General features: G+C 47.7%; 2 protein-coding genes across 3 annotated transcripts; one reads left to right on the plus strand and one right to left on the minus strand.

Annotated features, from left to right (window-relative positions):
* The first annotated feature begins 444 nt into the window (after positions 1–444).
* LOC118513536 lies at positions 445–3,190 on the plus strand. Of its 2 annotated transcripts, none has more exons than XM_036059407.1 (2): positions 445–2,810; positions 2,879–3,190. In XM_036059407.1, exons 1-2 carry the CDS (start codon positions 2,056–2,058, stop codon positions 2,940–2,942), a joined length of 819 nt encoding a protein of 272 aa, XP_035915300.1. In that variant the 5' UTR covers positions 445–2,055; the 3' UTR covers positions 2,943–3,190. The 2 variants fall into 2 exon arrangements, with proteins under 2 accessions (XP_035915300.1, XP_035915301.1); XM_036059408.1 differs by having other exon boundaries at positions 445–2,794.
* Positions 3,191–6,330: 3,140 nt separating this feature from the next.
* Positions 6,331–12,961, minus strand: LOC118513538. Its single transcript, XM_036059411.1, has 10 exons — positions 12,732–12,961; positions 11,966–12,476; positions 9,091–9,510; positions 8,857–9,008; positions 8,625–8,786; positions 8,459–8,534; positions 7,993–8,325; positions 7,716–7,907; positions 7,253–7,633; positions 6,331–7,182 (listed from the first exon to the last, which is right to left on the minus strand). The coding sequence occupies exons 2-10, from the start codon at positions 12,158–12,160 to the stop codon at positions 6,889–6,891; spliced, it is 2,205 nt and encodes a 734-aa protein (XP_035915304.1). The 5' UTR covers positions 12,161–12,476; positions 12,732–12,961; the 3' UTR covers positions 6,331–6,888.
* Between the last annotated feature and the right edge of the window lie 717 nt (positions 12,962–13,678).

Consider the following 13,678-nt stretch of genomic DNA (forward strand, 5'->3'; position numbering starts at 1 on the left):
TTTGATACGCAGCGGGACTGCTCCCGTACACGTCAGAAGCCGGGAGGTGATGGAGCAGAACACAAGCCTTATAGCCCGAGTGATATTTCGATGTTTGCCTTTGCCGTCCGTTGAAGGTGATTCGCACCACTCTTTTTCGGGGGTTCTTTTTATTCTATTTGGGCCATGCCAATGTTGTTCGAAATTGGGAGATAAGTAAGCTCACCTAGATATGCTTCTATAAATAACACCATGTAGATGCTTATCTCGAAAGTATCAGGTTTGAGAACAAAACCTTACCAACCATTTTCTTCAGGTTAAGCGTTGCAACTTTTTTAAATGCAATTCTTCTTCTTCTTCTTCTGTGGCACTACAACCTTGAAAGGTCTCGGCCTGCCATTTCTGGCTTTCTGTGACTTAATTTTACCCGTAGAAAAGTAGTCAGCCTTTCGTACGGGGAAATGCAATTCAACTTAGCTTAATTGCCCACTCGCCAGCTTCGTTGTGGACGTCATCAGACACAGAAGCTACTCCAAACCTTAAGATCGAGCAACGCAAACAAATCCTACCCGTGCACGGTTGAATTCCACCAAGAAGCCAGCTAAAGTACCGTTTCATCCGTCGGCAGTTTAAGCACAAAATTGGTCCGGTTGGAGCTCGTGACAGCTTCCGGCGAAGGTCATTTTTCTCTGTTCGATGACACTCCGATCGTGTGCGTCCTGTGGGTTATGTTTTCCCTGTAAGTCCCGAGCTCCGGAGGCTAGCATGATCGCTTGAAACCCCCAAAACTCTCTGGACAGTGTCAATTATCGTATCGTCTAGCGAATCCCCCCCGAAAATTTCACCCCCAACCCTTAACGGATGTCACAGTTTGGGGCGACCCCCAAACGACATCCGCTCGGGTCCATAAACATCGTACCCCATCGATGGGGTGGATATTCTCCAAATGATCCGCGTTCGATCGTTCGCTAGAAACGTAGTACGAGCTTTCACGCAGAGCTAAAACAAACTCGAAATGAAGAAAAAACGGCAAAGAAACGGTTAGTTTCGTTGACCCCAAGAAAGCCCAAGGGGGAGTCCGGGGACGAAAGCTCTCGCGTCCGATTGCTCTGGGGGGAAGGGGTGGGGGGGTTTGGGATGTTGGGCCGTGGGTGAATTGGATAAGTGCAGGTAGATGGTTCGAGGCCACCCTCCAGCCGGGAAGGGTGGAACCATCTCCTCGGTAACCTGTTCGAGGTGAACCGGGAGGATGTGATTCTTTGCTTCTCTGTCTCTTGTGGAGGGTTTTGACGTACTTGTCTATGCTTTCTCTTGCTAGATGATCTCTAGCAAGTGGTATTGATATTTCATCGTTTTCCTGAAGCCTCTCGATTGACCCTACGCGTGAGATGTTTTGGGCGGGACAGCTGAGTCTGAGTTAAGAGGGGACAGGAGGAGAGCGCGATGACTGTGAGCCATGCTGAGTATAGAACGCGTTGTGAAAGTCGTAGGATGTTGGGGCACAGTGAGTGACGAATGCAACGCATCACAATTCTTTCATATTGAATCGATCTTCCAGTGAGAGTGCCATGGTCAATTAGGAATCGTGTTGGGAAAAATAGAATGAAATTTAATAAAAATTATGATACATTAAATAGAAAAAATAATATGCCGAGAACAATTGTTCAACACTGTACATAGGGACGGACCTGGACGCCGCAGTACATAAGGAAACCAGAATGGAAACCCTCCTCCCCTAGAGGAACCCTTTCCCGCAGAATTGCACGTGGGAATCCAGATTTTATGATGATTGCTTCAGACTGGCCCCACGAAGATAGCGTTTTGAGCACGAGAGTGAGTGAGAGAGAGCGAGTAGGATACGGTCGGCGATCGGATGGACGTTCTTCCCGGGGAACGGGATAAACAACCAATTCTGCAATTCGACCCGGGTTGGATGCTTGTGGTCCACCGTTAGAACCTTCACTCGAAATCAGGCTGCGCTCGGAGCAGCATCTCAGTGGGGCTGAAACAGTGAGCGATCCTGACCGTGTGTCTATACGAGCATACTGTGCGATTTGTGTAACTCGCTTCCCGATCATGGGTACCTATTGGAGCGGACGTTCGGTGACCCTTTGGCTTCTGCTGGTCGCAACAGTGGTACGAATCGATTCTCTGCCCATTACGAGCCTTCTCGACGACGACAGTGATTATGACGATAGCTTCGAGAACGATTACGATCTAGTGTTTGATCAGCGCCAGAACGGAACGGCTAACGTGCGCGTATCGGTGGATGGTGTTATGGTGGCATTGCCAGCACCAGACATGTCTCCATCGGCAACCCTTGCCGGAGCGACCCTGTTGGATCTGTTTGCATCGCAACTGTCGGCAGCTGGCGAGGGCGGAGAGGACGACAGTTCGGAGGAAACGTACGGTACCATATCGGGATCGGCATCTTCTTCTGCTGCCAGCGCGACAGGAGCAAGTTCCACCACTTCTACTACCGTCGCTCCCACCACCAGCACCACAACGGCTACGGTGGTGGCATCCGATCCGCTGCTCGCCAGTGACTTCCCTTATCAAGGGCTGTCCGCCAATCTGCCCGCCAGCTTGCTCGGCCAGGGCCTATCGTTCTTCTTCAATCCGAAGCGGGGTGAGATTCCGTTCCGTCTCAACACGGCGCCCGAATCCACGAATCCGGCCATCCCGATACTTATAACGAAGCTGGACAAAGCGCCCGCTGCTCGTGATCCGGAGGCGAACGGATCGAATGAGGATAGCCGCGAGATTGCAGCATCACAAGAAACGCCCAAACAGCAGCATGCGGGCAAGAAGAAGCGTAAGCATAAGCGAAAGTAATTATTGTTCCGTGGTCACACGTGCGTCGGTATTCAAATTGTAACGGTTTTTATTTATTTGCCAGGTACAAGGTGCGCCTTGCCAACTTGTTGAGACCGTTGCTGAAGCGTACCGTGCTGGTTCAGTAACGGCTTCCCGGGCTTTCCGTGGCTTCCGTTGTGATAAGTTCGTTGAGAAAAAAATGGGAAATTACTTGACTGAGAACGCAAGCGACTGGATAGGGAGAAGTTGGTAGCAAGCATGGGAAAAGGACACACCTTACCGCGAAGGAACGTTCGCTTGGCTCAACTAATCTAATAGCAAAGTAAGAAACATGCATTTATGATAACTTAAATAAAAGCTCGTAAATTAAGGTAATATAAATGTAGTTAAATTATTTCATTCAAAATTCATACAAAGCACACACACACCGGTGACCCATCTTCGTGTTCTCCTTCGATCATCTGGCGCACTCGGCTGTTCTTTAGCGTCACGCCATGCCGTTCAACAAACAAGGAACCTGTTTTTGGTTTGGTTTTCAACACGCTTCGGTCAATATTTTAGCTAACAGTTCTTCCTTGGTCTTGTTGGAGAAAGAAAAAAATAATATTTGAACCACTAACCTGCTGCGAGAACCAGAAGCAGAAACTGGGTCAAGTTTGAGTTTGGTGATCGAATGCACAGTGATCCGCTGTATTATCGAATTGGGCATAGAATTTTTAATTTTGAAAAAATACATTTAAAATACTGTTTAAATTTTCATAGGACAGACGATCGCAATGCTTGATCCTTGATTAGTATCTTCGATTGTAGTATTAGTTTAGGGCGGTTCGGTGGTAGAGACAGTAACGGCACCAGTCTTCACAAGATCGGTAGTAGTGTCAAGGAGGAAAAAGAAGCAGTTTATACAATTATAAAAAAATAATTAGGCAGTGTCCAATTCGTCTTACTTTACAATAGAATATGCAACAATCGTACGAGGCCAATCAAGCATCTGAAGAACGGCAAGATCACTTAATCCACCGTGAAATTGACGTCCATTAACAGCTTAATCAATTCACCGCGGGAACTACGTACCGGGATGTACTCAGCTACCCTTTTTGGTTTTTGCTCGTATCCCTCATACAGCTAAATCGAGGAAGGACACATCATTTTGTGAGCCGTAAAACCGCAACTCAAGCTCGCTCAGGGCAGGTAGTTTTACGAGCCAATCCGCATATCCGATCGCGCGCGCTGTCTGTGGCAAAGGTTCGCGTGTCACGCATCATTCGAGTCACCTGTTTTGGGGTTTCTCTTTCCAGCGGGTTCCCTGCCACGGATGGCATTTGCTTTGTGTCTGACGATGGCTTGAATGGGTCTCGTGTGTGTTTGTGTTTGTGTGTGGCGTATGTTTGCTGGCGGCTCGCTTCCCAGTTTCTTCACGTTTCTTCTACCACCAAACGGACGGTCACGTATTTGAAATGGTATTTCCATGCGCGATCAATCGATCAAGAACGGTGCTGGGTGTATTTATAGGTCTAGTGGAGGATTATATCGTGCTAAGCATTTTTCATATGAACTGGAAGGTACTTCGTTCAAGCTAGATTTCAGGTAAAATAGAGATGGCAGAATCAGATAAATTCAGTCCGTCCGAACCAATGCACAGGACCAATGAGGCCCAGACCAAAATCTTTCGTGGGTTTAGAACCCAATAAAAAGAGAAACCATCTCTTAAAGCTTCTATTCGATCTCGAGTGCAGAGGATCAGAAGATTTTCATTATTTTTAAATAGTGACATCAATTCAACTGGTATATGGACAATGGCAAAGTAGCATGCTGAATGTTCTTAAAATATTTGAATTTTAATCTATGTGTTGCATATTTAGTTCCAAATTGAATACAAAAACCCCTTTTTCGATTTTCAAGCCAAGTCACCTAATGCGTTAGCAAGCCGTGTACGCGAGATGATCATTTTTCGCCTCTCTGCAGGACCCGAAAATGTTTGTTTCCCTTGTTGCTTGCTTGTTTTCTATGCTGCGCCGTCCCCAATATACAAGAGCGGTCAAGGAGGGGTTCCTTCCCATCTTGAACCGTTGTCATCTTCGTCACAATGGCACAAGGTGCACGCGATTCCCTCGGAACCGCTCGTCATCCGTCGAAGTGCTGCCGAACCGTGCGGACACATTGCTCGCTAGCCTAGCGGTCTCGGACGACTCGTGTGCTTCGCCCGTTCGGTGTGACACGATAAGCCACACACTCGGCCGCTGGTGAATGTGAATTTGTGGACAGTTTTGAGGCGAATGAGGCCCTGGTTTTACCCACGTTTGGAAGTAACGCAGTGAACATGTCGAAGGTGCGACTGTGCGACGTACTATTGATCGCGATTTTAGTGCTCCAATTGACGCTGGTGACCAACTGCCAACAGCAAGATGGGTCGGGCGATGCGTTTGTGAGATCGTACCAGCTGGCAGGGAAAGTGAAACGTGAAAGTGTAGCTGACGATCGGCCCGCCGAAAACGTAGACGATGAGGGCAGGGCCGATTCTGCCGAGCACGTTATCTATGACCAGCGGCAGGTCAATGGCGAAACCAACATACGGCTGAGCATTAAGAACTTTAAGCTTCAGCTACCAGAATCACAGCTGGACCGCTTCCAGAAGTCAAACATGGCACAGATCATTCGAAATTCCGTGTTGCGTTTGCTGGGAGTTGAGATGGCCGGGTTCGCCGAACCGGAAGCATCCTCACGGCGGCCCCCTGTAGAGCTGCCATCACCCGCGGAGAAACAGTCCACCGGGAACGTTTCCCAAGCGGCGCCCGACATTAGTGCCTCGATGTTGCAAGTGAATGGGGCCAACCTGCCGGCCAAGTTCTTCCTCGAGATTAGTGACTTTCTGATGAATACGAACGATAACGATGCGGTGGACGATAAGCGTGTCGAGACCAACCACAACCATCAGCAGCAGTTGGAGCAGCAGCAGCTGGAGCAGCACCTGCATCGCTTCCAACAGCATGCGGAGCAGCCAAATGACCAACCGTCCAAACAACCGTTCTTGGGCACGGAAGAGATCAAGATCGAGCGGTTGGAAAACACGAGCAATTTGCGGAACCAAACGATCACCATTAGCAAGAAGCGCCATCAGGTAGGACCGTTGCCGGTGAACGGTAGCGCCCTGGAGACAGTAAGCAAGGAGAACCATCAGTCCAGCAATACTACTCGGAATGCAACCGAATCTTCCGATCGGTTCGTGCAGACGAAGCCAATCCGACTGGAGACGGTGCGTGTGGTGGCATCGAACGAACCAAAAACGCTTCGCGAAAAGGTCATCTGGCAGATGCCATCGGACGTGGCTGGGGCTGATGCTGATGGGCAGTAGGGCAGGCGATGGGCGGATGCAGTTGTGCGGGTGAAACAAGTGAAAGCCGTCTATTAAGATTTGACACATACGAATGGATAGGAGTCTGTTTGAGGATCGTGCTGAAATAGACTATCAATCGTTCGAAAGGAAACCGGCAAAAGGGAATGGAACTTGGCAAATAAATAAACCACATCTTCGTGAACGATTGTAATCTGCTTCACTCCTACACGATTTTTATTACAATCCTCGTATACCGATAAGCATATCGCTTTGGCTGAGACGCTTGCGAGCATCCTTTCACACTCACTTACCATTGAACCGATTAAGTACAGTGCCTTTCACATTGGCATCTGTGGCTGGTAGACTCGCGCACGATGCCTGAATCACGTTTGTTTCCTGCAGGCGACCACCTGCCAGACAAATGTGGCCTTTCTTACCTTTCTTCTTTTTTTTTTTGCTTACGAACTACACGATCTTACACGATTATGATGACTATTTACAGTTTGTGCTCTTGATAGTGGACGGTGGAGACACAAAGCAAACGACGCGGGTTACGATGGTAGTGAAACTTATACAATAACAACAACACACTCAGAATCGATAAATCGAAACAGTAAGAACTAGACAATACCACAAGACACTTGACACTGGACGCAATGTCCGGCGCAACTCTCGACAACACAAAGCGCAACACAAGTGCAGCCTGCATAAAATAGCCATTTTGAAGATTCGGCAAAAGATCCCGGGGACTGCTTCTCTCACTCCTTCTGGATCGGATCGTACGCCGGGGTGACGGTGAACTTTTTCGAGCTGCGCTTGAATCCTGGCAAACCGTAACTTCGCGTCGATTTGCCACGCTCACCGTGATGCGCACCGTGACTAGTTTCACCCTTGGCACCGGACGTACCAGCGGCTACATCCTCCAGTATCTTGGACAGCGGTGCGGATGCTCCACGCAGCGACTCCGAGAAGCGACTGTGCCGCGAGATTCCACCGTGGATGTTGATCGGGTTCGAGGCATTCATGCGCCGATGTTGCGTCGGTGAGGTGGACTATTGAAAGAGGAGATTTGTGTTGAGAGAGGGGAACATATCCCTTCCAACCGTTCGCAAGTATACTTACGAGTCGCTCGAAGTGCGCGAAATGAGGCCCGGCATGGTGCGACGAGTAGTGGAACTGGTTTTCGCTAGTATTGGCCGACAAGCTTAGATACAGCGCTTCCAGTTCCTGGATCGTGGGTCTGTGGTCGCGCTGGTGATAGTTGTGCCGCGGGGACCAGGTATTCTGATTGCCCTTGGAGGCCGAATTCAGCAAGTAGTCTCCGCGCAGCCCACCGGTTGTGTCGTTGTTGTGGTGCAACGATGTTAGCTCCTGCATGAGGTTTTTGCTCATCGAGTGACCGTCGGTGGTGTGCAGCGTTCGGTTGTAGTCGCGGGCAATCTTGATGTCGTGCTTCCAGAACTGTTTCTGATCCTTAGGAACCACCGGTGCAACCTCTTTGATCTATTCGGAGCAAGGATACAAGCAAAATTATTACCCCAGCGTCCATTTGTTTCACTGACGGATGAGCGTACTGCACACTTACGATTAAGAATATCACACCGGCCAGATAGATGCAGAAAATGTTGAGCAACGTCAAGGACATGCTCATGCATCCGAGTGTAAACAGTTCGATGCCTTGGTTTTCGGAGTAGATTTGCGTTTTGATCAGCGTTCCGTAGCGAGATTCTTCCGACCCAAATAGGAAGTACAGACACGACAAAGCCCACAGTACGCCCTGGAAAAGGGGGAAAACGAATAGGATTAAATTGTAGCTTCACATACGCACGAGGCTTCTTGATTTCGGTTGCTGATTTTCTTACCGCATTTACAGCTGGCGGAAGCAGCGAAGCCGAGATGGCAACACCGACCAGTGATCCAATATTTTCGCCCAAAATGGCAATGGCAACGGCGGCCCCGGATGGTAGTGCAATCGCTATACCGACCAGCAGCGAATGTGTTTCACAACGGGCCAACATTTCATGGGTAATACCCTCGCCAACGCTGTACCGATCGTCAATGCTGCACACGATCAGCCCAAAGATGAAACCCACCGTGACGGTCAGCATAATGCCGATAATTTCATTTTTCAGACCAATCAACTGAAGGGTACGCTCTTTGACCACCGTTCCAAAAATAACCGCAATAATCGGACCCTGGAAAGAAAATAGTGGATATTAGTAACGATTTCTTTTTTAAATTCAACTGTCATTAGCGCCCTCTATGTGTGAAGCTTTAAACCATTCCTAGGAAAAAAGCGCCATCTATACGAAAGAAGCCGATACTTACCATTAGCGGCGAAATCAGCATACTGGCGATGAGGAAAACGGAACTGTCCTCAACCAATCCGAATGCAGCCAAAATACTTTTGAATGAAAAAAAAGAGGAAAAGCAGATAAGAAACCATTTACCTCGGGGGCGTGTGATTCATGCGATTTTTTTTTATCAAGCATACCTGGCCACCGCAAGCATCGATACGAAATCGAACGACACTTGTGCATCGTGCTTCACTTCCTCCACGATCTGTGCCACGTTTAGCCGTGCCCGGACGGTCGATAGGAAGGTGTTCCACGCGCCACCCTCGGGGTTTCTGTTTGCGTCGCCAGCCGCACCATCCCTGATAGGGGTGAATCGATCAATACCGGCTTCTTAGAAAACCTTTGCTCCTCCCAACCCGATATACTTACTCTTCCGTTTCTTCGGGAGCCTCCGGTGGTTGACTGTACAGCGTGCATGACGTGATCGAGATGGTTGAGTTGAACCGCTGACCAACACCCCACGAGCTGAGCATGTAGATGATGTCGTCACCAATCGGGCCCGATGCAATCGAAAACATGATCTGTGAAAGGAAGCGTTTTTTTTTTGTTGGCAAATGCTCTATCTAGACGGTTCTGAACTTTCTGGTCACCCTAAACACTTACGTGAAACCCGTTGCCTTTATCGGTTTCGATCCAAGCTGCAGTGTGGATGCGTTTCTCGGCGATAATCGTTTTCAATATCTCTTCCATCGACGATTCGCCGGTAAGCGTTAGCTTTTCGGCCGCCTCCTCACGTGCCGTCTTCTCTTTCCGTGCCGAGCCGATAAGATCCTTGAAGCCATCCCACGACTTGCGCAGTGCAGACGCCCGGTCGAAAGGTTCCGCCAGGAAGTTGGACTTTTTCTCCTTTCCCTTCTCTCCATCCTCACCCGCATCCTTACCATCGTCCTCCTTAGGTTCGGCCGCTTGTGTCGCTATCTCTTCACCATCCTGATCGATGAATTTGATCGTCGGTGGTCCGGCCGGTTCCGCTTTCTTACCATCATCATCGGACGCTTTTATCACGTTGCTGGATTTTGGAATCTGCACACGAAATGAAACGAAACAAGTGATAAGACTGCTAGAAGACGGGTAGTAGCAGCAAAAATAGATGTGAAATTGTATTCTAATCTGATTGCTAAACATTCTCTCGATCCTCACTGCCTGGAGCGGAGCATTCTCGGTGTTTATTTAGAACTGCGTAGCGTCTGCGATCGTATCATCGTAAATGTGGTTCTTCGTTTACAAAACAACCGTGACAAATCTTCGGACACGTTTTCCCGCTTCCCCAGTGTGCAAATGGAGCTACGGTTTGCAGGAACTTATTTTCGAGAAGTTATTTTTAAAACACAAACACCCGTAAGCCATCTCCCTATTGCTGTGCAAGTAAGGCGTGTCTTGGAGAGTGTGAAAGAAAGTAACAACACGTGATGACGCCTACCTCCGGATGTGAAGCAGAGTTTTTGCTATGTTCTTTAAATAGTGCTAATCATCCTCTCTTTCGCCGCCGATGATCGACTGCCCGGTGATCGTGTGTGTAGCATCAAGTGCAAATTGGTTTAAAGTATCGCTTGGACTGAATCCAAACGCCCGACAAGCTTTTCAAAACAAAAATTGTCAAACAAACCCCCGCTTCGAATAGATTTATGCTGACAAAGGCAGATGGCACGATGATGGCAATGTAAGTGAAGTGGTTCCTGCAGTGCAGGGGTCTCCAAGCTGGTAGGTCCTACAAGCGATCCGCTTTAGTCGATCCTGTCGAATAGTGTTGCTTGGGAAAATTTATGGTAATTTTTTTACCAGAGCTGTCGTCAAGCTGGAATCATATAATTTACTTAACAATTTATCACATTCCTAACAAATCTTCTTAATGCTACCAAAGATGGCGGACATTGTGAGTTTAACAAACAGCTAAAAACTCTCTAATATGAAACTCAATTTCTTCAATCTTGTGTCAATATCTCCCGTCCGTTTGTCAACTTTTTGGACGATCCCTGCTGTAGTGCATTAATATTTAAGGAAGCTAACTGTTTTCCTGTGCAACGCGTACGAATACACTGCTGCTTATCAAAGAAATTATCTCTTCACTCTGTGTTTGACCCATCAAATATGGCTGAGGTGCAGGAACTAACGTACACGGGCAGGCGGCGGGCGCAACACTCTAATCGTAAAGCAAACAATTAACATCCCCTGGACAATGTTGTCGGGACGGGTAAATCATTAAGCCGAACGATTAACGCTCTTTTCGTTGATCTGTTGTTGCTTTTATTGATCACATTTTTGAAGCTAATTTCCTTGACGTAAGAAGGAAAAATCCATTCAAAGTATGGATCGTCATTGCATGCGCCATAGTGATTAAAACTTTAAATCAATAAACAAGTCTATTTTCGAGTAAAGCATTCTTTTAAAGGGACCGCCTAAATTACCATAAGCTAAGACCACCTGCATATTGGCCTTATTTTGCCTCAGTGTTTTCTTCGCTCGGAAAGCGAGTCACAAATTGCAGCCACTGCCATAATTCATTTGTTTTTTCGTTCGGTGTTGTACCCCCTGGTCGGGTGGCATAATGCATTTCGTTTCGTTTCACCTGTTCAAACAGTGGCTCTAGGTCAGGAAAACGAATATCTTGAGGCTGAAATAAAACACAAAAACACACCTCAACCCGACCGACAATCAACGAGGTCGATATTTACTGGCTGCCGTAAACCAGCAAAAAAAGTGCCGGAGCTTAAGTACCTTTAATCAGTAAGAAAAACATTAGCTGATTGGCGTTGTGTCGGAGTCGGGAAGAAAAGCGATCCTACCAAAAACCGATACTTTCCACGCGTGTCACCCACCGACAAACCGTGCTGGTTGGGGTTTCCATTTAGAAACTTTTATCATCCACCATGATCGGTGAAAGAGAGCCGGGAGGGGTAGTTTAGTGTATAAAGCGTTCGCTTGTTTTATCACACCACATCGCACCTTCGCTGTTTTCGTTTGAAGTGCACCGGACCGATAGCGTCATTGAATTGCTAACTAAACTACCATTCATAACGCTGCGAAAGGAAGCCACCGCCAGTATGGATGTAACCGGGCATGGCTTTAGATATGGCAAACCCTGTGCAAAGCTGTGGACTTTTGCGCCATTTCAGCCATGCTGATTATTGAACAGGAAGACGCCATCGCTGGCTAGCTCGTCCTCTAGGTTAAGTGAACCACGCCAGCGGTAATGGTAAGTGTGCGTTTCAGCTCAAACGGGCATACAGGGGGAGATCATGATCATGCTTTCTTGTTCGTGGCAGGCACGAGGTGCAAACACCTCATGCGATGAACTTTGATAACGCACACCGACCAGGAAGTGTGTATGTGTTCCGTATCTGGACGGGATGCAAATTGCTGATAGGTGTAGCAGATAGTTGCTGCTGCCAAAATGGCTCGGTTAGGTTGGGACAAGATTGCGATATGCATCACACGTTGTCCTTCTTTTCCTCCACCCAAATCCCCGAACCTTACTTACCTTTGATGTAGCTTTTTTGGGCTGTGGCGTTACGAAGGGTTCCATCTCGTCCGATTTGCCGGCCGGTCGTTCGGAATCCTTCTCATCCTCCGTGGTGACAGACGTCGTTTTCGCAAGCAGTTCCTGCTCTTTGCGTCGAAGCTCCCGCTCATAGCGCGCCGATGGAATGTGCACCACAAACAGTATACCGGCCATTTTGTTTTGTTTTTTTCTTTTGCTTTAGACTAAACTTTCACACATGTATCACTCAAACAAAAATTCAACGATTACAGGAATACTTTCATAACATCGGTAGGAACACTGTTGCGTTTTCGGTGGCCGATTGTAAGTTGCCGCTACACACGAGTCAGCTAGGTTCCACGCTATAAATGCACTGATTCTCTACCGGCGTCTTGCTCTGCGGCCCGTATGTGCCACACAGTCCTTGAAGCTTTCTAGGCGAGCGCGCACTGCTTTACACAGATAAGGACGAAACAACACCACTACTACCAGCAGTTTGGTCGGTGGGGCCCTGCACAGGAAAATAGAGAATAGATTCACACGCGATTATTACTTGCGGTCGATAACCACTTCCACTGCCAGTGTTCTAACACGCCGCCATCTGCACCGGCTGCTTGCTGACGATGTAAATATAGCTTCGGGCACGCCACAACATGCGCGCATGAGGATGGTTCCAAAAATGCTGAAATCGTAACATTGTACACCGCCCCACGCCTTGCGCAAACGCTGCTCCAAATATTGTCCACTTTCCACCATCGTTACTTACCAGCGTCCAGCGGATCGCCCACGATGGTCGGACAAGCTTGCTGAACAGCGACGCTTCTTTCACGAAACCGACTGAATCCGATGCCGGACCTTACGCGACTGCCTATCGATGCCGGAATGAACCCGCGCGATGCCGGCACTTGGGCCCGATTGCCTATCGTGGCACATGGCGCGGGATTATACACGATGGCGTACATTTCCTTTCGTGTCGGTTGCTTGCCGTAACAAACATGTGGTCTCGATTGGTGCCGTATGATCATCGTCATGGTAACGACAACATAGAACAGACGGCGGCAGCTGTAGCCTTCTAAGGAAAGTACTATGACAACTAACCTGAGGCCGGCCTAATTGGTTAGTATTGGTGAGATCTTTCAAAGCAGGGCATTCCAAATTTTTGTAGATACAAGAGCCGCAATGTCAAATTTTTTACAATTGGAAAAGTAAAGTCTGCCCAGCAATAGAGCTATCTAACTTGTAAAATAATATCGGATAAGGTTTGCGAAGATTATTAATAAATTATAAAAAATATACGTAAACCGGTTATTAATACGTAGGTTATTTACCAAAAAGGTAAAAGACTCGAGAACGCCCCCTCCAGAATCTTTTGTGTGCAGCACTGTGGTCTGTCATTTATATTGCACAGTAGGATTTCTGTATGGTCATAACTCGTTTCATATAAACATTGTGCATTGTTCCTTAATACTGTTACTGGACAGCGAGTAGAGCATGATAATATACATTGTAAGAAGTGTTTTGAAATGTTATTATTCTTATTTTTCCTCCTTTTTGAATATCTATGCCCGTTAACAAGTATCCATCGAACCAATGTTCCGTTACAGTCCGGAAACACCGTGTATGTTGTAGGCCAGATTGGTCTCCTAGTCCTCCCAGGGGCTCCTAGCGTGACCAAAAATTAGTATGTAGCTCCTGTAAGCCAATATAAATGGC

This window comes from Anopheles stephensi, chromosome 3 (genome assembly GCF_013141755.1).
Source record: "Anopheles stephensi strain Indian chromosome 3, UCI_ANSTEP_V1.0, whole genome shotgun sequence".
In the NCBI taxonomy this organism is placed as follows: Eukaryota; Metazoa; Arthropoda; class Insecta; order Diptera; family Culicidae; genus Anopheles; species Anopheles stephensi.